Source organism: Dermacentor andersoni, chromosome 4 (genome assembly GCF_023375885.2).
Source record: "Dermacentor andersoni chromosome 4, qqDerAnde1_hic_scaffold, whole genome shotgun sequence".
Taxonomy (NCBI): domain Eukaryota; kingdom Metazoa; phylum Arthropoda; class Arachnida; order Ixodida; family Ixodidae; genus Dermacentor; species Dermacentor andersoni.
The window spans coordinates 2,741,922-2,768,613 of NC_092817.1; the positions used below are offsets into that span (position 1 = coordinate 2,741,922).

Below are 26,692 nucleotides of genomic sequence, written 5' to 3' on the forward strand. Positions count from 1 at the left end.
TGTGGGAAACCTAGCCGGCTGTCAACAGAGTTCTGGTCTTTGCTTAGCATCGTTCCTGGAGGACTCTTGCTTCAATGGGCAACATGAAAAGATGCCAATTGGGGAAAAAAAGAACAAGGAGATTGCAAAAAAAAAAAATGAAGACCAGAAGAGAAAAGAAACAATGCCTCTGCTGAGTTTCAGTAGTTCCGAGCAGTACTCTGGAAGCTACAGGCTTCTTCGACCAATCAGGGAGCACACACATCTTAAAGGTGCCCTTCCATGCCCTGTCGTATGAGAGCAGCGAGTGCTGCAGCGCAGGCTGTGGCATCATCTACTAATACTGCAACTGCACAGTGAGATCATCTGTTGTGATAGCGGTAGATAATTCGTTCCACATTTGCTTGGCACCAAAAAGGCATGGGTCTTCAAGATATTGTTATGGGGATGTTGGGAGTATATAAGATTGTATTTACAATATATATACAAAATGAGTCGGAGTAGTTAAGATGGCTGACCACCACAACACGCAGCAGCCAGCGTCCCGCGATCTTCTTCCTCTCTTCCTTCATCCTTCCGTAACAGGACCCCCGGGTGGTGAAGCGCCGTACGGCGCGTGGTAGGCGAAAAATTGCGAGCGAAGTATGGCTCCGTTCGTGAAACATGGATGACGTCAATAGGTGTCGAGCTTGAGGATGCATCAAACTGTAGTGGCGCAATCTCGTAATTTATGTTGTTAACTTGACGTGGGACTTAATAAGGCCCTGTGTAGCGAGAGAGAAGCTTCTGGGGGGAGAGGCCAACATGACGACATGGGGACCAAAGGAGCACCAAAGCACCTGGTGCAAACTTAACATTGCAATGGCACTGGTCATAATGCTCCTTTTGTATATTCTGCGAGGCTAGTAAACGAGATCGGGCGACTTGACATGCCATGTGAGCGCGGTCAATGACTTCACGAGTGTACTCAATTGCAACACGTGGCACAGAAGGGAAGATGGTGTCAAACGGCAATGTGGGGTCGTGACCATAAAAAGATAAAAGGGTGAATATCCTGTAGGGTCATGTCGGGACGAGTTATACGCGAATGTCACGTAGGCTAGCGTGACGTCCCAGTTGCGGTGATCGTTGGAGACGTATATCGACAACATCTCTGTGATTGTTCGGTTGAGACGTTAAAACCGTTTGTTTGTGGGTGGTAGGTGGTGGACAGCTTGGTGCTCAGTGGCACAGGAGCGGAGGAGGTCGTCGGCAACTCGAGACAAGAACGAGCGGCTGCGGTCTGTAAGTAACTGTCGAGGTGCACCGTGATGGAGAATGATTTCGTGGAGGAGAAAATCAGCGACGACTGTTGCGCAACTAGTCGGCAATGCCTTTGTTATTGCATAGCGTGTCGCGTAATCAGTGACGACGGCGATCCACTTATTCCCTCTATTCGTCATTGGAAAAGAGCCAAGCAGGTCGAGGCCTACGCGAAAGAATGGTTCAGAGAGAACTTCAATTGGATGGAGTCATGCGAGACAGGTGGCAGGGGAGGTTTCTTCCGGCGCTAACACAATTTGCAAGTTGCAACATCACGATGCACGCAGTGGTAGAGAGCCGGCCAGAACAACTGGCGTTGTACGCAGTCGTATGTATACAAAACGCAAAGGTGTTCCGTCGTCGGGGCATCGTGAAGTTGTTCGAGAGCAACGGAGCGCATATGACAAGGAAGGACAGGGAGCAACTCAGGGCCGTCAGGGTTGATATTGCGGCGGTAGAGGATGCTGTTGTGCAGAACGAACATGCGGAATGTGGCGTCAGTGCTGCCAGACTGCACTCCTGCGAGGATGGGCAGTAAGGATTTGTTGCATTATTGTTCAGCGGGCATGTCGGTCATGTCAGTAAAAGCCATCATGCAGGTCACCGGATCATGCGCAGCAGGATCAGGGGGATCCATGGGGTGACGAGAGAGGCAGTCAGCGTCCTTGTGCAGACATCCAGGCTTATAGTTCACAACAAACGAAAGTTCCTCGAGCCGCAAAGCCAAGCGACCAAGCCGTCCTGTCGGGTCTCGAAGGGAAGACAGCCAGCAGAGTGCGTGGTCTGTAACGACCCAAAACGTGCGGCCGTACAAATATGGCCGGAACTTGGTAACTGCCCAAATTAAAGCCAAGCACTCCTGCTCGGTGATGGAGTAATTTTTCTCAGCAGGTGACGGCAGGCAGCTGGCGTAATCTATCATGCACTCAGTACCATTTTGTTGTTGGGCGAGAACAGCGCCAATGCCATGGCCGCTTGCGTCAATGTGGACTTCGGTCGGTGCAAATGGATCAAAGTGGGCAAGTATGGGAGGGGTGGTCCGAAATCCGATGAGAGCAGCGAACGCGGGAGTCTGCGCCGGACCCCATGAGATTGGCATGTTCTTCTTTAGAAGACCTGTCAAGGGCCGAGCAACGTTGGCGAAGTTATTGACTAAATGGCGAAAGTAAGAACACAGGCCGATGAAGCAGCGCACGTCGGAAGCAGAACGTGGCACAGGGAAACTGCATATGGCACGAACTTTTTCCGGATCTGGTTGGACACCGAATGCATCAACGAGGTGTCCCAACACGATAATCTGACGGCGCCCGAATTGACACTTTGTGGAATTCAGTTGGAGGCCGTCTTTTCGGAAGACCGCAAGAATGGCAGCGAGTCGGGTAAGATGGCTGCCGAACGTGAGAGAAAAACAATAACGTCGTCAAGGTAACAGAGACAGGTGGTCCATTTGTAGCCTCGCAGAAAAGAGACCATCATACGTTTGAATGTCGCAGGAGCATTGCATAGGCCAAAGGGCATGACTTTGAACTGATAAAAGCCATCTGACGTGATGAAGGCCATCTTTTTTCGGTCCAGTTCATCAACTGAAACCTGCCAGTAGCTGGATCAAAGATCAATGAACGAGAAGTATTTAGCTTCGTACAAGCAGTCTGAGGAGTCATCGATGCGTGCTAGTGGGTAGACGTCTTTTCGCGTGATCCTGTTTAAGTGGCGATAATCGACGGAAGAACGCCAGGTGCCATCTTTCTTTTTCACTGGGACGACAGGCAAAGCCCAAGGACTGGCTGATGGCTCGGTGAACCCCTAGCGGAGCATTTTGTCCACTTCTGATTGGATGACTTGACGTTCAGCATGCGATACACGATAGGGATGCTGACGAATAGGATTTGTGTCTCCGGTGTTTATACGGTGGTGAACAACAGATGTTTGTCCTAAAGGCCTCTCACTGAAATCAAAGATGTCACTGTACGATTCAAGCAGGAGACGTATGTCCATGGCCTGTGCAGAGGTGAGGTCAGGTGCAATTATTTTCGCGAAGTCATCCGTTAAGGAACCAGAGCTGTGAGCTGCAATTGGCGCTAATAAGCCACTCTCAGCATTCAGACTGTCACTGTCAAATTCGGAACCACTAGAAACACTGGCCAAGAACATGCCAGCCGGAATCACGAGGGCACAGGCTGAAATTCAGATGCGGTAGAACGACGTCATTGTTAGTAATCGTGACCGACGTATGCGGAATAGCAACATTTCAGCTCAAAAGCACGTCGATGATGGGGCGAAGCACATATTCACCGTCAGAAACCTGTGGCTGGGCGGTCAAAGTGACGTAAGTAAATGCCTTGGGTGACAGACGCACATCATGAAGCGAGCACAAGTGCGGTGGGGCGGTGCTCGGAGCATCGGCGAGTTGAGGCAGTTCCAACTGAAGAACGCCGGTCGTGCAGTCGATGAGAGCAGAATGATTGGATAAAAAGGCCAATCCAAGGATAACGTCATGAGGACAGTTGTCAATCACAGCAAAGAGAACAGAAGTAGGGTGGCTGGCTATCATTAAACGTGCAGTACGCATTCCAAGAACAACCAGTACGCAGCCATCGGCCACGCGAAGCACTCTGGTAGCTGCTGGGGTGAGGACCTTCTTTAAACGTCTACGTAGGCTAGCACTCAACACAGAGACGTGGGCTCCAGTGTCGACGAGTGCTTGGACAGGTACGTCGTCTATTTTAACATCACTTACGCTTCTCTTTGTGGACAGAAAGGGGATTTGTTGCAGTAGTAGGCAATCCAGCACCACCTCCGAGGTAGCATTTCTTAGTTATTCAAAAGAGTGCTGCCAAACGCCACAAGGGATGAAAGGCGACGTGGCTGCGGCGAACAGGAAGATGGGCGCCGCGTTTGCGGTGAACAAGAATGGTGTCCGCGCCGCGATGGTGAGCTACTGTACCACGTGTTCCTAGCAGAATTGTCGGCGCTGTTAGAATCGGCGGTGGGTGAAACAGTGCGGGCATTTCCATCAAAACGGCTCAGGTTGGTCAGTGTGCGAGGCCTTGAGGGACACATGATGCAAAAGTATCGGGCGACATGACCAATGTGGCTACAGGTGAAACATATCGGCTGGTAATCTGCAGCTCACCACTTAAGGGGGGACATGGGGATCAAAGCTAACTTTTTTATTTACCAGCTGATTTTGATGAAATTTTGCACAGATGGTAATAATATCACATAAACAAAGCTGTGAAAATATGGCTGCAATATCTGAAGTACTTTTCTGTTTACAAAATTTTTCTGCTTTCATTTTTGCAAAATGCCTGCACACCTGTATATTGATGCTAGGAGTTCAAGCAAACATTGATAGCACTTCTATATGTATCCTCCACACAGTGACATTCCTGTAATTTTTTTAACATAACAGAATTTTTTTATATTCTCATTGTTTGGTAGCTACTTCAGTTGCATGAAAATCTCGACTGTGAAAACAAAAGATAACAAATTATTGAAGCAACTAGTCTGAAAACAACACATGTCACTGTGTGCAGTGGTGCACAATGAGTGTAACAAAACATACAGTGTAAAAACATTCATAACGGTGGCTGAGATATTGGCTTTGCAAGTTGACCTTGGTGGTAGAAAAAAAGTTTTGAGAAAAAGGTGTTCGAAGTTTTAAGCCATGTTTATTCGAGTAGAAACCACTGGCCTTGTAGGTGCAGGTGTCAGGTTGATCTCTTGGCTTATTGGATCTTTTATGCTTGCTTTCATGTGCTTTTTGTGCCCTCTTCTTGCTCAAGGCATCTTTCTCAGCCGCTCGACTCGCTTGAGTCCGTCGCCACCGAGCATGCTCCTCCCGCCATAAACCCTATCTTCCGTTCGGTTGCCGGCACAGAACCAAGTGACGCGTGGACAGTGGCGGCGGTCATATTCAACTCCTCCGACAAGATGAATTGTGACTCAAAATGCGACTGTATGGTGCGACCATTGCTGATGCACGGTTCATCTTCACGGCCGGCAGACGCACGCGCTTGGACTGCACTTTCGTCGTTCATCTCGGTGACGGCGGTGGCACAATCGGGGTACGTCGCGGAGTATTTACGGGACGTCGCAGGCCCGGAAGCATCGGAAAATGCCGTTATTAGTTCGGTATCATCACCACTGGAGCTCAAGGCTGCAACAGCCTGCGAACTGCCCGGCAATGCGTCGACAGTCCCTCTTGCAAGCTAGCGCGCGGACACATCTCTGCTAGGACTACTTATCCTTCGGATGTTCGGCGGCTTGCGCTTGCGGCTGCCGAAGCGGTGCTTCGTCGCGTATTTCGTCGTCCACGTCCGCCCAGTCATGCTCGAAACCGCAAAATGAAATAGAAAACTCAAATCCGAATAAAGCGATGAAGCGGCGGCGTACCTCGAATATCCAACATGTAAAGAAAGGGGCAGCAGCCAGCACGCGACGAAACGGGAGAAGCAGACGCCGCAGCAGCTTGCTTCCAGACCCGGCCACTGGGGCGGCTCATAGAACGCACGTGACGGAGCAAGCCAATCGGCGGCCGTAACAAGCAGCTCCGCGGCCTTCAGACTTTTTATGTTTTATGCTCGCTCTTCTCTCTATCAGGAAATGAAAGAGGGGTGTCAAAAGGCGAAGAGGCGCGCTTTTCAACGGTACCAGCATGGCCGCGCCGCGTACTGCCGTTCCGTAGCTAGGGGCGCTCGAAAACAGCGACTTTTCCACCGATTTTCACGAAATTTTCGCTGTATTGCCTGATGTATATATTTATTTATGGTACTTAGCAGTCGTTTTCAGTGGAAATACCTGGAAAACTTATAGAAAAAGGGTCAAAGATTCGAAATCTGCGACTTTCTAAAAAGTGATTTTTGGGTCGTTTTTCCATAGTTGATCCCCATGTCCCCCCTTAATCGGGTTGCGATAACGTAAAGAGAAGCATCGGGGTGGAGCGAAAATAAAAGAAGGACGTTCGTTAGCTCTGGGTTTGGCGACAGCACAGACAGAATGTAAATCAATGTTCTGAAGTTCCTGGCGAACGACGGCTTGTACGAGGGGAACTGAAAAAGTGGTAGCATCAGGGCTATGCGAACAGAAAGCTGCGGGCGCCATCGCATCCACTTCACGTCCAACAATTCGCACCATGTCCTCTGATGGTGACGCATGCTGCTGTGTGGGTTGATCTTCACACGTCGACGTTGCAGCAGTATTGTGAAGCCTGGCGAATGGTTGCAAGACGTGTCAGCTTTTGGCCTGCTCGAATTGTCGGCACTTTTTAACGATAGCATCAACTGTAGAGGAGCTTTTGCACATGAGCAGATTAAACGCGTCGGCAGCAATTCCCTTGAGCACGTGCCCGACCTTCTCAGCTTCTGTCATGTCGTGATCGGCTTTACGACAAAGTGCCAGCACGTCCTGGATGTACGAGACATAGGACTCCTTGGAGGATTGGGCACAGGAGGCCAGTTCCTCCTGTGCGACAATTTTACAGCCGGCTGGTTTGCCAAACCAGTCTGTCAATTTCTGTTTGCATTGGTCCCAGCTGGTTAGCTGCTTCGTGGTTTTCGTACCACACCTTTGCCGTGCTTCTTAGGTAGAACAACAGGTTAGCTAGCATAACCGTAGGGTCTCATCTGTTGATTCCACTCACGCATTCGTACATGGCCACAGACGTCAACGTTGGTGCCATCGGTCCCGCAGAAAGTTCTAGGATCCTTGGGTTGCACAACAGCAACCAAAGGTGACAGCGACATAGCATGCGATGGTGACGTAGGAGGCGGCAACGACGTCGATTTCGAGTGCTTACCGTCATTCATGGTGCGGACGGTGATGCGATGTCGACTGCGGAGCTCCGTTTCCAGCCATGGTACCCCGCACCTCTGACCAATATGTTACGGGGATGTAGGGAGTATAGAAGATTGTATTTACAATATATATACAAAATGAGTCGGAGTAGTTAAGATGGCTGACCACCAACAACATGCAGCAGCCAGCGTCCCGCGATCTTCTTCTTTCTCTCTTCCTTCATCCTTCTGTAACGATATTTTGAGATACAGAGGAGAAGAAGGGTTGAGGAAATGGCTGAAGCAGAGGGTTTAGAAGTAGCACTTGGCCATTGATCCCTCTTGTAACATCCACTTGTACACGGTGCACTCACTGACATTCGTAAATGCAGCTGTTTTCTTAATTAGAATTCATGCACATTTACTGCCCTCCTTTTGCACTGTTCCATGCATGTTCAAAACGAACTTATTTGTTCGTTTTGCATAAAAGAAAAGCTTGGAACAATACTGCGCAAGAGTGTGAAACCCATTTTTCTGACGGACGCACAAAAAGGGAAGCAAAGCTTTTGAAGCCGTTCTCTGAAAACTATATCTTATGCTATCTGGAATGCAGATTTTTGGGCTGGTTGGTTCATTTCAATAAATGGGGACATAGTGCTTGATTCACATGGACAAGAAAGACTGCAGGACGTGCACTATCAACTGATTTCATTTCAGAAGAGCATGGTACTTATATTGACAAAACAAGCAGAAATCATTGCATGTGCAAATCATCATTTTCCATATATGTACTTTCTTTTCTGCTCAGAGTAATTGGCGGGTCGCTGATGCAGTTAGCACCTTCTTTTGCAATCAAGCTTGCTTCGACAATTTCCCCGTAACCATTTTGTTGGTCTAAGTACCATGCTCTTCTGAAATAAAATCAGTTTATAGTTAGTGCACGTCCTGTCATCTTTCTTGTCCGTGTGAATCCAGGGGGGGTATAAAAGTCCACCTAGTGGACTGTCCATTTCGGCCACTACTGATTGGCTAGGGCTGCTCGTCTTCTCTCTCGTACAGCTACATCCAATCAGCAGTGGCCGAAATGGACAGTGCACTATGTGGACCCCCCCAGCACTATGACCTCAATTATGCTATCTGTCTCACTCGTGGAGCTGATATCTTAACAATCAGTTTGATTATCTTCAAGCTGTGTTTTTGCGTTCCTTGATGAATGGTGTACCCCATGACATGCTTATTTCTGTCTGAAAGTCTTTTGTGAACTTATTATGCGGCCTTTTGCATGCATAATAAACCTTCATCGTAACAAAGCTGCTTTACTTGAATTATCGCTGTATTATAAATTTCTCCCAGTCCTGACCCAAATGCATGCAGTTAAAACCAGATTACTTGAAGCATAGCGATAAGCTGCTCTGCTAGAGCAAACTGGCAAGAGGCATGTGCACACTCACGGTGGTGAGCAAAACTTTCCACACCGGGCGAGCGAGCGACTCTGTCTTGCCATTTACACCATCCCACTGCCTGCATGCCCACATGTTCCTCCATGCTGTGCCTCCGTGTTATCACTGCAAGCTGGTGTGCACTCATGGCAGCACTCTGCACGTTTCGTGCCACGCGAGCTAGCGAGCAACCCTCAGCCTCTTTGTCGTGCACCCTTTTCTTCCATGCTGCTCTCGCGTGTTATCAGCAGCACGGTAGAAGTAGCGTGCAAAGTATGCAACAGAACAGACAAATGTTACTCAGCGCCGCCCTCTGCATTCCTGGCGTGCCGAAAGTCGCTCAACACAAGACTCATTACTTCCTCTGTGCTTGCATCCGCGCATACATTGACCGGTGCAGGCTTTGTGAATGCGTGGCTAGTGGACTGCTTCACTACGTGTGCCTTGCGGGTGCGTTCATGGTCTTCACTTGGAAACGGCACTGCCAGTCCCTGAGAGAAAGTGTCTGACCTTATAACAAAAAGTTCTTTTGATACATGAGACTGAAAAGAGCAACTGGCAAAAATGTGAAATCACAAAGCAATTAAGTGTACTGTGTTCAACATTTTCAACTGTACTGGAGAACAAGGAAGTCATACTGGATGGCTTTCAGAAGCGCTTCTCAGTGAAGTGAAAGTGCAACTCTAATTCCAAGTATCAGGAAATGGACCTGCACTGACTACAAAAGCCGAAGCTCTAGCTCGAGTATGTGCACCTCTTGGATTGAAAGTTTGAGGAAAAGCATCGCCATGTGCTTTTCGTTGTTGATAACTGTCCCAGCCATGGGAAGATTGAGAATATCAAAGCGATCCCTTTGAAGTTTCTGCCAGCAAATGCAACCACGATATGGCAGCCTATGAATTGGGGCGTTATTGAGACCATGCGAAAGCTGTACCACAAGTCTGTTTTTACAATGCATGCTCATTGCATATGATGCCAACAAAGGCTACAACATCGACCTGCTTGGTGCCATACATTTGTTAAACCCTTTATGGGAAGAGCTGGCAGCTTTAAAAGTTGCAAACTGTTTTGCACATGCCGGCTTTTCCCGGCCGCACTTAGGCAGGCCTGACGATGATCTTAAGGTCTCCAGTGATTTCCACAAATCTGTGCACGGAGTCATAGGTGAAGACGTGGAAGGCAACTTTGACTCATTTGTGTTGGCTGGTGCTGATGTTCCCGTTGTTGCCCCAGCTACAGATGACGAAATTGAAGACTTGGTTCTTGGTGGCCCTGATGGAGACAAAGAGCTGATGGACGGACAGCCTCATGATGTACCAGCAGTGGCGCAGATGCAAGAGAGCCTCGATCAGCTGCGAAACAAAGTTGAATGCACAGGTGGCATCCAGGACTTCATGCAGTGCCTGAACAAACTAGAGCAGGCATTACTTGCGCCCAGCAGAAACACCTGGTGGACCTAGCTGACCTCCTTTTTACAGCGAAGTTGTTTTTGACTAGGGTTCCATGAAATTTTCATGTGTGCAAGCAAAAACTATCATCATCAGCAATGGCTCATGCTACTGCTCGCGCCTTCGTCGTCATCTTCCACAGCTGGCTCCGATGCCACTTTTCATGCCAACGTTTCCATACTTCCCCTCCCCCTGCAAAGGCGCTGATGGCACTGGCCCATTGCCAGTCGGTGTGGTGATTTCGATCTCAAATTCTTTGCCTCAGTATATTGCGTGGCATTACTTGCGCCCAGCAGAAACACCTGGTGGACCTAGCTGACCTCCATTTTACAGCGAAGTTGTTTATGACTAGGGTTCCGTGAAATTTTCATGTGTGCAAGCAAAAACTATCATCATCAGCAATGGCTCGTGCTACTGCTCGCGCCTTCGTCATCTTCCACAGCTGGCTCCGATGCCACTTTTTATGCCAGTATATTGCGAAATGAAAACATGAATGTATACAACGAATGTGTATAACGAATGTATAATACGAATGAACACAAATGTATAAAAAGAAATGTGTGTGTGTGTACCTGTCGTCACGATGACCACCGATCAAGACAATAAACGTGTATGTACCGTTGTTCAAAGTTCTGTGTCACCTCCTTGTCATGTGCTACACATCCTCGCTGGTTATCCACCTTCACAGAGTGGAATGGCTCATGATTTTTCTTTCACCTCAATTAAGGTTTGCTTCTTTGCATATCTTGCACTTATAGCAGTGTCACAAGAACACTTCCAATTGCATTCGATCCCAATCTGAACTGAAATTCTTGACCATGGTTCGCTCCCTTCTGCCGCTCGTGCAAAGGAGCCAACCGCGACTGACAAATTCGATCCTGGTATAGCTTGATTGCGATTGAAAATGCACTGGGTGACACCTGTATCAGACTTCTGCAGAGTTATGCTATTTCAGCTCTAGTTTCTTTGCTTTTAAGGGGTAGTCGCTTTTATTGAATTGCCACTTGTACAGAACTTTTTCACCCTCCCGTTCACTTCGTTGTAAAACGAGGATTTACTATATATGTAAATAAAGTATAGGTAAAAACAGATGTGAACTATGCATCATTACCCAAAAAATTGAAAAATACATGCATGTCACAGGATGTAGCATACATCTGAGAATACTTAGCATTTACAGCATATTTTATAAGCTCCCTATATTTTCCATGAGATTAGCTAAAGAAAAATGTTGAAACTCTAAATTATTTGATACAGGGGAGTGATACTTTTCCTAGTTCATATTATAGTAAAAACAAACGTGTGCCAACTTTCATTACAATTGAAATAAAGATAAAAAGGTTAGTGTCAATCCCCAGGTCCTCTCTTAAGAATTTCCCGCATGCAAACTACCACGTTAGAATGTGGGACACATTTTCTAAAGGTTTCTTGTTGGTCTCTCCTTATGCACCATCGAGTACTAACAAGGAAAACATGCCACGCAGAAGTCACTAAAAATTTCGCAGACTTAACTGTAGTTGTCATCTGTGTGATGCATTTTTAAGCAAATAGCCTTCTTTAAACCTTTCACCCATTTTCGTACTCGGGTTTTGCTCACAATCTAAGAGTGGTGTGATTTTACTGCGTCCCTCTTTATGGACAGCGCAGTGACGCCTGTGTGATGTCATTACAGGCTGTGCTAAGGGTGCGTAAGATTTCGGCACATAGTTGCAGCGATTCAGGTGCAACACTAGACCTTGCCATTGCTGCTGGTGACATTCTCGTTGGCGGTGCAGGTGACACTGGGGAAATCAAAGCCGAGGTGCGGGAGCAGATCAATGCCAAGGTGGCCGAGTGGCGTGAGGAGGGCAAGGCTGACATCGTGCCCGGTGTGCTGTTTGTGGATGAGGTGCACATGCTGGACATGGAGTGCTTCTCTTTCCTCAATCGGGCCATGGAGAGTGACCTGGCACCAGTGCTTGTGATGGCCACCAACCGAGGTCTTACGCGCATCCGGGGCACCAATTACCAGAGCCCCCATGGCATCCCCATCGACCTCCTTGACCGACTGGTCATCATTGCGACACAGCCCTACCAGGACCGGGAGGTCAAGCACATACTGCGCATCAGGTGACTCATAATTATTGCATTGGTCTACAATCGGGAGGTAAACTATATGTTTAAACAAGCTAGTTTAGACATTTCCTATAAGCGACACGCTAGGTGTGAATGGCACTGCTTATGAGCCGATTCTACAAGCACAAAAATACTAGGTGTGAATGTTTGCAATTTTGAATAAGAATTTTTCTCTTCTATTCGATTCGTATTAGGTTCTAGAATTCACTACTACAAGTTGCCAAATATTTGTTTAAATAGAATTGTGTAAGGAACAACAGTTGCTGCAGTTTTTATGGAGAGAAGGACTGTGTAAGTGGGAGAATTGTGCATGTAGTGCAGATCAGCTAGTTCATAAGCGCAGTTGCGGAGAAGTCTTTTTTATGGGCCATAGTCAATAAATAAGCATGTCTCATTTTAGGCAGCCTACAAGTCTCTGTTTAGCAAAACAATTTATTGTATGGCCAATCATTTTGATTACTTCAAAACAATGTCTGTGCTGCAGCACTGCACTTGCAGTGGTGGAACAGCTATGCCAAAATGGTATTTAAGTGGAAAATTTTGCCGAGCCTGCACCAAAGCATGTATAAGAGTGAAACCCTCCTTCCATCGATGCTTCGCAGCTAGCAAAACTGAAATCAAAACCCACAGCATCCTATCATCATCCTATCATCATCATCATCATAGAAAGAAGCAGAGACCCGTTCATAGAGTGTCTCCCTATATAATGAGAAATTCGATGGGCCCGCCGGCGGCATCTGGTTCGTCATTTGCACACTTTTCTGTGACGGATGTACAATGTTGTGCCGCTGTGCCCTCTTTCTTGCTGGTACTTTATTTTGGTGTTCATTGAACCTGCGTGTAACTGCACAGTTTGCCGAGGGAGGATGTCACATTCTACGATTAAAGGTGAGATCTTTCTATGTTTATTGGTGATAGCAGGGCTTTGGAAAAGAGCACTGTGATCAGAATTGCATGTGGTGCATAGTTTAGAATGTTATTAGCGAATGAGGTCAAATGTGGTACATGGCGAGAGCTGCCACTTCAAAGGGTTCCGCCACGTTGGTTGAGGCAAAACTTTTGTGTCGACTTTGGGTCGCTGCACTATTTTGGTGGAATAATGTTGCCGATGCAAAAGCAAAACCCTATTTGCATCTCATGACGCTGCCACAATTTTTTTTTTTTTTTTTTTTTTGCGGCTACTTACCTCTGCGGCTCATATTCTAAAGCTCCCTAATGAGCATGGCATGGCACAAGCATATTGCACGATGTTGTGTTCAGTTCAGGCGCGTGTACTCAATCGGTCTTGTGGTGAGGATTTGCCCACAAGCCGTGACTGTCGCACTGTGTTGCATCTTGAGTTATTAAACACGTGTTTGTTTATGATCTGTCGGTGGTGCCTTCTCTGCTCCATATTGACGAACCCGGCCGTAGTGCCCTTTGTGCATCGCGGTGTGAAGGAGTGTCGTGTCCTTATCTGACCGCACTTGTGGGGTAACCCTCACGCTATACCCGTCTCCACAACGTATAGACTACATCAGTTTTGATTTGCATTGTATATGGTAACCATATGTGCGTTGCAACCTGCGCCAAATCTGCTTTTTGCTTGTGCCAGGACCTGTGCCAAAAGGTGAAATGGGTGTTCCACCACTGCATTTGGCTCTTTCGATCAGCGCTCTGCTGCATGCACCTGGTGACCTTGTTTCATTAGTGTCATTTTCATGGTTCACCAGGCACAATCCCCTTTCCTTTTTTTCTCCTTTCCAAGCTTTTCAGTTGGTTTAATATTTAGTTATTAATGGGCCTTTCGTGTTATATATGTTAAATAAGGGATCCTTTATTGCCAGACAGGCTTAACAGGGCCTCAGTTTTAGGAACTAAGAATACTCAAATCAGTATTTGTTCTTCTTTTTCTGGATAATTGTTATTTGATTTGGTCAGAAAATTTCACTTTTCAAACGGTGCTAAAGATGCACTGAAACTGAGCCCTGCATGGCTCCAGTCATGACTCTTGCATGGCATTGCTCATGTACATTTCCTTTTCTCTAGCCTGGCCATCGCTGTATATGGCACAGCTGGGCTCATGTGCTGCCTGTGCAGTAATAATCTTGTTGGTAATACGCTGTCTTCCTAGCGCATTTAGTGTTGGAGGTCACATGTGTAATCTCGAGTTTTAGAGGCGTGTTGAAGTGTTTGCTTTCCTCTGCTTGCACTGTTCATCACACCAGTGTTGCGGTGGCAAGTATTCGGGGTCATTGAGTGAGATCTGCTAGCCTGTGCCTGTGTGCATGCTGCCATGCTTGTTAATTTAATTACATTAGAACCTTGTTCATACGTTCAGGAATAAAATGTGAGAGAAATGATACTAACCAGGAAAACGTACGATCTGAAGTCAGTAAAAAAATCAAGTCTCAACTGTAGTTGACCTTTATGTAACGCAAAGCGTTGTGTGAATCGTTGCACCACGAGACGCTGATGCGTCAAGCTGGCAGGGCCTGATCGGCCCAAGAGGTGCATTGTCATTTTTGGGGTTTCACCAAGCATAGTTAGCACCACCTTGGAGCGGATCATTTTGGTGGGAAGTTTCGGTGTGCCTACTTGGCATGAACCATTGCGGCAAGAGACACCGACATGCGTCGAGCTGGTAGGGCTTGAGCAACCTGAAATGCACATTATAATTTTCCTATTGTGTAGTGTATTATTGCGCACCACGAATGACGGTGAGCACACGGGATCAACGTCGTTGCTGCCTCCGTCACCATCACCAGCTACATCGCTGTCACCTTCGGTTGTGGTTGTGGAACCCGGAGGTGGTGCTACATTGCCTTCTACTGTAGCAAATCCTCTGTCTATGCCCACAAGGAGAAGTGTAATAGCGTTAAAATAGATGGCTTACCTGTCCAAGCACTCGTCGACTCTGAAGCCCACGTATCCATGATGAGTGCTAGCCTGTGTAGACGTTTAAAGAAGGTCCTCACCCCAGCAGCTGCCCGAGTGCTTCATATGGCCGACGGTAGCATGCTGGTTGTTCTTGGAATGTGTACTGCAAGTATATACGATGGTTCACCTTTTGGATGAATCTACAACATATTTACTCATGGAACCAACGGCTACTGAAGCTTTGAACATTATAGCGGATCTTGCTCGATTTCTCAAACAATAAATGCTCATGCAATGTTGCATGTTTACAACAATCACAGCAGAAGTGAATGTGGAAGTGAGTGTGGAAGAGTGAATTGCATGTCAGTGATTGTGGAAACAAAAAGCAAGTTTGCAGTGTGTAAGGTTTTCATGGCCCACTTTTCGTTGCCTTACAGATGTGAAGAAGAAGATGTTGAAATGAGTGATGAGGCTCTGACAGTTCTAACCAGGATTGCAATGGAAACAACACTTCGATATGCCATCCAGCTGATTACTACAGCGCACCTCGTCTGCAAGCGAAGAAAGGTGCGTTACAAAGTCTGTGTTCGTAGTAAAACCTAGGGTTTGAATGCAAGCGAACTTATAAACTTCGCTTGTGATGGTAAAAAGCACTGACTAATAACTGGGGGATTTTCTTGCGGACAGAATTAGTGAGTAACAACCTACATATAAAAGCATGAGCTCTCTGTCTAAAAAGGATGCAAGAACACAGTGTATGGTCAAACTCATTTACAGTCGCCGACCGTTTATTCGGACCTCACGGGGACTGCGGAAATGTCTAAATAAACAGGTGTCCGGAAAAGCAGATTAAGAAAAAAAAATGAAATCCTTTATTTCCACGCACTTATTCGGGCTCGGCAGTAGGCTTGAAGAAATCGTGGATGCGCCGTTGCACGCTGTTCCGTTTACGCGCAATCAGATAAGCCTGAATCTCGGAGAGGGTCGTACAGTCACTATAGGTGGCTGAAAGCCCAGTCACTGCTTGTACACGTTCCGCATGCGACGGCAGCGTAGCGCATGGTGCGTCATCTTCCGACTCGCAGTCATCGTCTGGTGGTGTAGCAGAAACCTGACGAATGATCTCGCCGTCATCGAGTTGCGCATGTCAGTACAGCTTTGTCAGCACCTATGAAACTGTCAAATGAGACGGTGTCCGGAGTCGCAATGCAACCACTGCACAGGTCTCGGCAGAACATTTTCCGCGTCAGTAGGGAGCACATCGGAAGGCGACAAATATTAGGCCTCCCGGCACCGGCTTGCCGGCACTCCCCAGTGCAGTCTGTGTGGGCCCTATTGGTGCCATTAGACACTTGACGCGATGTTTCCGTATGCCGCGTTGGATCACCGAAACCTTGACACAGCACTCAAAGCAAACACCACAGTGCCGACACCAGTCGCACAAACGAAAAACGTGACCTGCTCGCAGCGTCGTGCGCGAAGAAACAAATAAGCTGCTGGATTGTCTTGACATGGCTTACTAAGCTGAAACCGGAACTGCTGTAGAGCCACTCTGTCGAACCAGGCAGAAACAATGATGATGAGTGGGGATTTCCAGTAGCGCCACTTCATGGGGCAGCAAGGAGGCTCCGTTCAAAACATAAATGGCGTTCAGCAAGTCGAGCCATGCACCGGTCAGAGTCGGTGCATGGTGCTCTCGATCGAGTTGGCTCAAGGAGCGTCCGAAAAATCAGACGAGAGGTTGCAAGGTGACCAAACTTTTGGCAGTTGTTATACATTATGGTCTATGGGGGAATGGCGGTGCCGCGAAGCTGACCGAATAATCGGGCATGTCTGAATTTTTGGAGTCCGGAAAATCAGTCGGCGACTGTATAACAACCCAGATATAACAATCTATTGGTTATAACGACATTTCAGTGCATTTACAATTTTCTGACTTTACCTGTTGAAACTGCTTCCAGATATAACAATGTTTTTTTAAATCACCATACTATTACAATGAATGCTTCAAACTCAGTGAAGGTAAAAATAGGGTATACATAAAGTGCCAAAGCAGGGAAGCATGACCAAACTGGGAACTCCGCTGCATGCATCCTGCTCCAGTCCAACCGCGACGATAACGCGGCCTTCAAGATGAGTGACCACCTTGTGTGGATTTCAAAAGCTGCAAAGAAGGTGGCGCTTTCAAGGCATGCCCATGGCATGCCTCCAGGGAGGAGGTGTACGGCATTAACCCCATGGTGCGGGTCATGCACTGGCACGTGTGTTGGTGCTGCCGGATGCCATGATGGCGTCACTATTGTGTTGGTGAAATTGTCCATGCGGCACCACATGCATTACGCCTGTTTCAAAGATTAGGAATGACCATCGATGTCCTTCCACCATGGCAACAAAAGCTGCTCAAACGTTCCTGTCGACACAGCCCGAGTAGGCAAGAACGCTGCACCAAGCGCTGCTACCACTTAATGTTGCAAAGGATCAGCGGTTACTACACTGTTACGCTGCACCAAGCACTGCTACCACTTAATGTTGCAAAGGATCAGCGGTTACTACACTGTTATCAGGAGATCTTGGTTTGGCGGCGCTTTGTTTAAGTTTTGCCGATTGCTGATAACGGTTCACGGTGATGTTTTAATGCAACAGCGTTAAGGAGCTCGTGTCGCAGAAAAGCCAGTGTCGTTGGCCGTGCGCAATAAATCCCGGTAGGCACTTCCTAAATAAAAAGAACTAGCAAGATGGGCTGGGTGTGAGGCGGAGACGCTACCACTCAGCCACGAGTTCAATGGTTCAAACTAGGACAAAAGCGCCTCTAGTGAATTCAGTGTTGCCTTAGAAACGTGCCTTAGAAAGTTATATTGCGGTGTGTATCGCTAATTATGAGCATGTAAATTACAGACGTCGCAGCTGCACGAGTAGCGAAGTACGTTTCCGCTACATTTCTTCTGCGCTCTGCGCACACGCAGAGCCATGTTGCGGCAAACACAGAAGACCCCCTCCTCGCAATGTGCGGCGCTGCCCCGACACGTGACGCGCCACTCGCCCGCTTCTCTCCTTCGGGCCGTGCGGGGAACGGTGTGAGGATGCCCCACTACTCATGCGTTTAATAAGTTTTCTCGCTCTCTCCCCTTCCAACTTCCAGCGTGCGTCACTCGAACTCTCGTGTTTAGGCGACGCGGCTCCTCTTTCCGCTCACAGCGCGATTCCTAGGTGCAGCGTCCGATGCGGGACGGCTCTGACGTGATCGCTGCGCCGTAGTGCGTCTGGTGGGAAAGCGTCCCCTGCAATGTGTGCCGAGCTGCTTCCGAGGAGTCATGCGTCTGCGTGGTGCTCCTAAGCGAGATAGAGGACGATCCCATCGAGCCATCAGCCCCATGATTGCGTCCGCCTTCACGGCGTGTCACGGCCCGACTGTTCGTGCCGATCACGACGTTTGGCTCGTGTAGATCGTTTCTCCCTCCGAGACACCGAGCTCTTTCGTTTGTTCCCCTTGCTCAGGCGAACGTTGCGTTGCTCAGCGCTCACCGCATGATTGGTGGGTGCAAAGACCGATGCGGGGCGCCTCATAAGTGATCGCTGCGCCATAGCGCATTGTCTTACACCCCTTGGCGGGTCGACGGGAACGCTATCGCGTTCCACTCTTGAAGGCGAAGCTTAAGGGGGGAGGAGGGGATCAGAATTAACTTTTTTGTTTCTTGACAGAAAGGGCTGAAATTTGGCACACACACTGCACATTGCAATAAAGAGACAATTCTAAAATTTCATTAGGATATCTTGATTAGTTTTTGTTTTATAAGAATTTATAAGTTCCTTGCTTGTGGAAAGCCTGGCACAGTAACGAAACATGATAGGGAGCTGGAAATACTTTGCATGTTTGCCCAGATGTCTAATCTACATCAAGACAGTGTTCGATTTTTTTTTTTAGTGCGCTAATAATTTTTTGCGCAACATAACATGCACATGACTGTGCTTCACTGCATGGAGCCATGTAGTAATTGTGAAATAATTAAATAATGGAAAGATAAAGAAACATTTCGAGACTGTCTTTAAGTACAGCACAGCTTGTGGATCACAGCAAAACAAACTGGACCAAAATCAGTCAAGCCATTGTTGTGCTACGCTTTCCACGAGCGAGGTGATTGACAAAAAAAATGCAATTGAGAAAACTGGCTGCAAAGTTTGCAAAGTTTTAAAAGCACTGCAAATTTATTAAAAAGCACCAGGGCTGTAATATTTTGAATCATTGCTGTCAGGCATCTTCTTACACCTTTGCCTCTTTATTTGGTGGGCTTTGGATGCCTTCTTCAGGCGTTCTTTATCCTTTTCTTGCGCCGTTTGGAGTAGTGCATGACCACCATTTTCACTGCCAGGCCGAGCCTGGTATCGCAGTGTACACCCACAGAACGCTGTTGGCATCTTGGGCACAGAGCTTTAGCGATCAAAGAGTTCATCGCGGAAACAGGCATAATAATGAACTCGCAGTCACAAGGGGCCTAAATTTGTTCTTGGCATTGCTGCTTCCGCTCAGTCGCTGACACTGCGCGAAGGGAGTCGCGAACGCTGCATGCCTGCGATTCTGCAGTCACCGCTGACACAAAACGCGGCTCGAGGTGCGTCTGAATCGTGCGACGATTCGTCTGGTGAGCCTTGAGTCACCATACAGTATGTAGCTCGTCGACGGTTGGGGCTCACTCGCAGGCTGCGTGTCCCTGTCGCACGATGCATCGGAAACGCACACCGTCTCTGCCGGCGATGGAGACCTTCGACCCGCGTCGCCTCCAACAACGCGATCTCGGTTGCTGACTCGCGCGGCCGTACGCACAGGTGCGAGAGCCTCCATTGGCACGTCTTCCGGTGGCTTAGTTATCAGTATCGATGTCACAGGGCGATTGTCGGCTTCGCTGCTGGAATAGCACGGTGCAAGATAACGCGGCACGTTATCCGCGTGTTCAGTCGGGTTCTCCGCTTCTCCCGCTGGCCGCCGTCTTTTTCTCGCCGTAGGAGGCTTGTGCTTCCGTTTTCCGAAGGCATGCTTCATTTAAAAGTTCTTTTCGAACGAACGACGATCCATCACTGACCTGGGAGCTTTCATAAATCCGAATTCTGCGAGTGTCAAGCGAAGAACGACGCTGGCGTGGTTCTCAAAGCAGACAACTGCCGTCCGCTGTGGTTGCCAGCTTGCCCGCTGCTGCAGCAGCAACCAATGGCGAGACGCCTTTCAGTACGGCAACCAATCGGAGGCTCGCTTTATATATATATATATATCGGAGGCTCGCTCTATATATATATATATATATATATATATATATATATATATATATATATTTATTTATTTATTTATTTTACCTCCTCAAAATTTAAATATGTTTCAAGGTGCAGAAATGTGGTATTATAGACTTACTACACTCGGTGGGAGCCTAGCTATCAGATAAAGCAAAATTTATTCAAATTGGATGATTAGGCAAGTAACTGTGCCTCCTGGAAAATTGCTGATTACCAAAAAAAGCATGTTGAAAAAGTGGAAAAAACTAGCCACCATGTGAAAAAGCATTATATTCTCCTGAATGCATCAAATTGTCACAGCCAGTGGCTTGGAAGGCTCTAGGGGAATAATCTGGGCAGGGTTTTCCTCACTTCCTTCGCTTTGCAGCTGCTTGAAAAGCTGCCGAGGACATTTGCTTTCTCCACAAAACGTCACGACAAACCTTTTCAGGGGGGACACTACTATTGATATAATATTCATTTTTTATCAATATTAATGAAACTTTCCAACCTTATTAATATTTCTGTGCTGATTTAAAATATGTAATTCTTTTTCCAATAGGCCATTTACTTTTGAAGATAAATGATATTCATTTTTCATCATTTGCAGAAACAAGAGAAAAATACCTGCACTACAAAAATTCATATTTTCACATGCCTAGTACTAGAAAACGTAACGCAATGGTAGGAATACCTTTTTTGATAGAACTAATATTACAGTCGAACCCGTTTACATCGAATTATTCTATATATCGAACAATTTCTGGTCACGGTATAGTTACAATGAGTATATATAGCAGAAATTACACTTACATCAAACAAATATTGCAGTGACTCCCGATATATCGAACATCAAGCGGCGGAAAAGTGCCCCCAGAAGTTGGCTTTCCCTCGCGGTAGCGGGGAAACCCGGCGGCGCGGTTTCCATCCAACCGCTCTCCCTACCGTGACCGCGCTGCCTCGGGCTTTTCGGGCGAGCCGTCGACACTCCCCCTGTCGCGCATAGTGGAGTCTATTAGGCCACATCCTCCCTCTTTCTCTATCATCTTTCACTTCCCATTCCCTCTCCCCTGACGACGCTTCGCCATGCTCCATCACGGGTTGCAGAATCAAGCGTCCTTCCTTTCTTTAGATCACTATCTATCGACACTCCCCAGCAAAAAATTATCCTGGCCCGCCTCAGCGCTTGCTCAGACAGCCAATCAGAGGCTCTTGTGCTGTCTTCGTGCAAGATGGCGAAAGTGCGCGTTGTCTGGCTGCTTTTCTGGTTTATCGTGTTTATCGGTTTATCGCAGTGTTGCCGTGATGAAGCGGCAGAATTCGCCTTTCGTCGTGAAGCTCAAAATCATAAATAGCGTCGAACGCGATGAGAAGTTGCATGTTCCCGCAGCGTGCAAGATTCCGAGGAGCACTCTCGGCACGATTAGGGCTAAAGTGGCCAGACTCGCAACCCGGTGCCCATGGCGCCCGACGTGTACGCACGGCCGTGTACGAGGGGTTCTTCATACGTTCCGGTTTCTGTGTGCTCGGTGATGACTGTAAATTTTAATGAATGCGACGAAGCCGTTGCCGGTGTTGCCAAAGTTTGGAGCGAGCTGTCAAAATTTCCGGGACATTCGAATCAACGGTGGACGAGTTTGTGAGTGCAGATGATGATGTCGCGACCACGGGAGAGCCCGGAAACGAAGACTACATCGCCGACATCGTACCGAGCACAAATGAAAGTAGGCACATTGAGGAAAGCAACTACTGTCCTTTGCCAACATCCTCCGAAGTGATTGGTGCACTCGCATTAGTCCGGTGCTTCTGCGCGAAGGCGGAAGGTTGCGGCCTCAGCTGCGCCGACTCCTTAGACAACGTGGGGAAGTGCGTGCATCGCAGGCAGCGAAATTGCCCAAGCAGAAGAAAATGCAGGACTAATTTATGCGAAACTACGCTAGTTTCTTCAATAAAGTGATTTTATGAACGGTACGTGCTTATATGACATCCAATTATTTAGCAGGCTTATATCGAATTATGCTCTATATCGAACTGATAGGCGTTTTTTTGCGAGTTCGATATAGCCGGGTTTGACTGTAGTAACTCTATAGCAATTCAATATTTACTGTTCCAAATGTGAGTTTCCTACTGTCTGATCTAAAGCAGAATTGAAAAATTTTAAAGCATAAATTCCAAAATCTGTTCCTACCACTGTGTACTTTGCACACTCAGCTACAAGCCACAACAAACATTATGGCTCTACCAGCCTTGAAGGCAGAGATATCGCTGCCGCAAACCAGCTAGCAGTCAAAAATCGATGTTTTGAGAAAATGAGACAAAAAGAAATACATTCATTTTTAATCAAAAGTGCAGAAATAATTTTGCAATATTTTGCAGTCAAAGTGGCCAACAGCCACCAGGAATGTAGTTGCTCTGACCACGGCCACTCAAATGTGGCAAAAACATCGTTTACCGCCGTTCGCCGATTCCCAGTGGCTTGCATCGCGCGCGCGGCAAGGTTGCCGTTCATGCGGGTCGAGTTCCACGCCGACACAATATTGCTGCAGCACGCACATGTAATAACGATCTTTATGTCGATGCCATATTCCCATTCACTTTTGCCTACTGCGACGCTATCGTCGCACACCTTGCGCTTGACAAACGACATCAGTGTGTTCACGGAGTCCTACTGACGATAATGAAGCCTGTCTCGGTGTCAACTGGTGCGGCTGCAAAGCTGTCAGCAAATCCAACTTCCGCTTTGTTGCTGGCGTTGACGCAAGAACTTGAAGTTTTTTTGACTATTCATCTTCCTCTGCAGCAAATTCGTACGCTGCAACATTACAGTGTCACGCCGAATGCGGCCGCTGTCTGGAACACCTTGTTGAGCTGGCTAGGCCTACTTCGGCATCGTCTGCGGCTTTCGCATCACCTGTGGTTGGCGGCGGACGATGCAGACGATTATCGATGTTCTTCGAAGGAATGGAACGTTTTAAAAGCTATAAGCTGATCGGTTCTTTTTGCGGAAGTTGTGCCTCGTGGTGAATTTCCCCAGTGGATCGGTCATCGTTGCGCATTTGTCACAAACCTACAAGACGCGCGGTCACGTCGCTGGCAGAATGGAGCAGACGACAGGAACCTCGCACAGCCAACCACAGCATGTGTTTCTGGTCACGTGCGCTGATCGACAAATGGGATCGTGCGTTCTGACTTTTTTTTTCTTCCCAGATTCTAACGTCACCGCCGGCAAGCCGGCGGAGTCACTTTTAGCAGGAAATTGATGAAGAAAGGCTCCTCTTTCCAACGAGACCAAGATGGTTGCGATCGCGCGCGATGGAAAAGAGCTACACGCCGCGATAAAAAGGGTTGTTTTTGCACAGAATTCAGCTCACAGTGATGTTATAAATTTATATTGCGGGTAAATACTCTTCCGCGATATGTGAAACTTGGTGAATTAAAGGAATAGTGGCTGTAAGTATTGAAAATGTTATTTTCAGAAAATCGATTTTTTTATTCGAAATTTTTTTCGCCTCAAGACTCGTGTCCCCCCTTAATCTTATGGCTCTTGTGTGGCTGACGTGCAATCGTAATGCCGGGACTGTGGTGTCTGAAACCTTTGCAGCACACCGATGCAGTTTCCGAAGTTTGCGCTTCCGGCCAACTAGAACGCTTCAGTCACTTGTGCAGAATACAGTTGTGTGCCGCTGGTAGTTAAATATATCACAAGCTCTAGAATAGAGAATGGCGGCTGCTCTTGCAGTTTTGAAATGGCAGGTGATTGGAACTGGGTGCCGTTTTGGAAGAGTTACACAATGCTGCATTTCACTCTTTAGAGAAATGGAAGTTTGCAGCTAGGTACGAGAACACACTGGGAGCAAAGGTGACACTGAAAATCTGGTTTCCGGACCAAAGTGCAATCGAATTGTAGCTGCTGACATTATCTTAAGCACGGATAATTTTTTAATATCTTTAAGAGCGAGTACATACATAATGAATTACTGATATAATGACCACTTCTTGCAGAACTATCAAGTTTGTTATAAATGGGTGGTTCGGCTGTATTAGGAAAGACACTAGCGAGTATGTCCCATAGCAAGCAGAACTCGTAACTTCTATTTTTTTTATTCTCCTTAGCTCATGCTGTCTTTCTTTTCTTCTTCCACAACATCCTCCCCTGATGCTCTTGAGAACTTCCAGAGGCAATATTTGTGTACTGGATGGGTTACAAGCTTTTTGTCCAGTACTAAATCTGCAGCAGCGCACCATATTGTCATGTCTCAAATAAACAAAGTTGATGACTGCCATTTTTAAAGTCTTTTTGAAGCTGTTCCTTTAAAATTAACGTCGTCTCCAACTTCAAAGGCTTGACTCTGTTTTGACTTCAATATAATAATTGGAGCATGTATTCTTTCTTTCGCCTTGTCCAAAATTAATTGACGAGGGTCTGTCGGCACTAGTACCACTGTTGCATTAGGGCTGTATCTGAAGACTGTGGTACTTCAGAAGAAAATGTCAGTAAAGATGTGAATTGCTTTCCGATGAGGAAATGAGCTGATGTTAAAACATCTGTATCATTGATAGGAGTGTTGTCATAACTGAGCAGGCGAGAATTAACAACTTCTATTTCATAGAGCACAGTGGGTAATAGCTAGTCTATAGCCGAGGTTCCCTGGCAACTCGCAATGCTTGTTTCAAAGAGCCTATCAGTCTTCCCGAAATCCGCCCCACCATGGTGCAGCTTCCGTACTTAATTTCGAGACTGCCATATTTATTCCAGTGTAGGTTGGCCTTTTTTTCTTCTGGAAATGTTGCCCATAATTAGCTATCGACCTATATTCATGACCAAAGACTGTCGACCTATATTCATGGTCAAAAGCAAGCAAAAGTACCGAGCTAATAGAGTTCCACTGTGGAACAGGGCTGCCGCAGGAGTTGCGAAAGCCAAGGCCGCAAACCAAAATTCTGCATGGTGGAACATAGTGGAAAGTAGCATGTCTGGTAGTAAATTCTTATTTTCTGCTCGGTTTTCCTGTCATTGTAGCATTTCTTGCAGTTTCTATGAGTCTACATCTTGGCGGGCTGGTGCTGAATAGCTTGAGATGGTAGAGGTGAGTGAACTGGTGTTCCGGGCTGGTTTGCGTTGTCGTCACTGTCAGAGTTAAAGTCAGATGAAAAGGCAGCATCTTCAGACTCCCTGCTGCTGGATCCATCGATAAAATCAGTCGCAGATGCAGCGGGATCATGAGGTCTGTGACGTTTCGAAGCATGCGTGCCGCTTCTGGAGGCGGCCATTTTTGCTTTCTACTTTGACGATCACGAAACTTTGGAGTTCATTAAAATATCACTGCCAAGCAGAAAAAAAGTGAACTGCTTAGGAAACAAAAATATAGTCCTCCTCCTTCACGTACGACGGCGCAGTGTATGCAGGAGTGATGCGGAAGGTCTCGAAAGTGGTGTTTCAGACCATTGACAGTAGGGTAACAATGTTTATTGGTTGTTTAGTTGTTTTCCTCTGCGTCATCATTTTGCAATCTACATGATCGTTCGCATTTGCTGTTGCGTGGCTGTGCGACGATGTCACGTCGGCAGAGCTACACTGCTGACTTCAAGCGTCAAGTGGTACTTTTTGCCAAGGACTCCCAACAACTGTGCTTCTCAGCACAAGTTCGATGTGAATGAAAAGCTGATTAGGGGTTGGAAAAAGCAGTGGCGGCATGCTTTTTGCAACCCAACAACCAGGAGGCATGATGCTGTCGAGAAAGAACTGAGGCTTCATGTGGAATAGGAGCATGCAAAGGGTCTTCCGGTGTACTGCGAGGACATTCACAGGAAAGCCAAGCAGTTGGCACAATGAAATGTGATCGGTCGGCCAACGCTTAAAGCAAGTCAGGGCTGGGTCCAAAAGTTCATGCGGTGCAACATCTCCCTTAGACGTAGAACGACCATCTGTCGGCGCTTGCCAGCAGAGAACAGTCAAATCTCGATATAATAAATCATGCAGGACCTCCAAATTTTTTGTTCGTTGTGCTGAAAGTTAATTATAGTGAAAGACCAAAAACTAACCATTCCGTCGATCAACGCGACAGTTCACAAGTTGGCACCATTTGAGCTATCCACGAAAATGTTGCTGCTGGCTCTTGGCTCACACTGTTGCTATGTTCCAAAGATTCCGCTGCCAGGCACCACCGAGGCACTGCATAATAAGAGTGACGCATGCAAAGCAGATGCTGACGCTGAGAAAACTACTGACTAAAAGGAAGCTCCACGTCACCTCCAAAGTGCAATGTTTCAGGTTGTTTGTTTGTTTTTCACATTCCTTGCCATGGATACCGCAACTGTATCAGTCGAGGTGGACGCCTAACTATTCCAAAGCGCTAGCTTGCCTAAACGCAAAGTGCAAAGTGCGATCGTGTGGCATCCCTGCGAGTACGGAGGTTACACTTCTCCATGCGCATGGCTACTATGGCTGCAGAAAGAAGCGCAAAAGAAACAGACGGTGCACAGAAGAAAGAGACGCGCCTCCGTTGCTAGGTGACTC

General features: G+C 47.2%; 1 protein-coding gene across 2 annotated transcripts in view; it reads left to right on the forward strand.

Moving 5' to 3' along the window:
- The window catches only part of rept (RuvB-like helicase 2 rept), a 79,782-nt gene that overhangs the window by 38,876 nt on the left and 14,214 nt on the right, over positions 1-26,692 (forward strand). For both annotated transcript variants that reach the window (XM_050182744.3, XM_050182743.2), the window contains exons 8-9: positions 11,718-12,051; positions 15,354-15,483. In XM_050182744.3, coding sequence (XP_050038701.1) covers positions 11,718-12,051; positions 15,354-15,483 — 464 coding nt within the window. The remainder of the gene's footprint in view (positions 1-11,717; positions 12,052-15,353; positions 15,484-26,692) is intronic.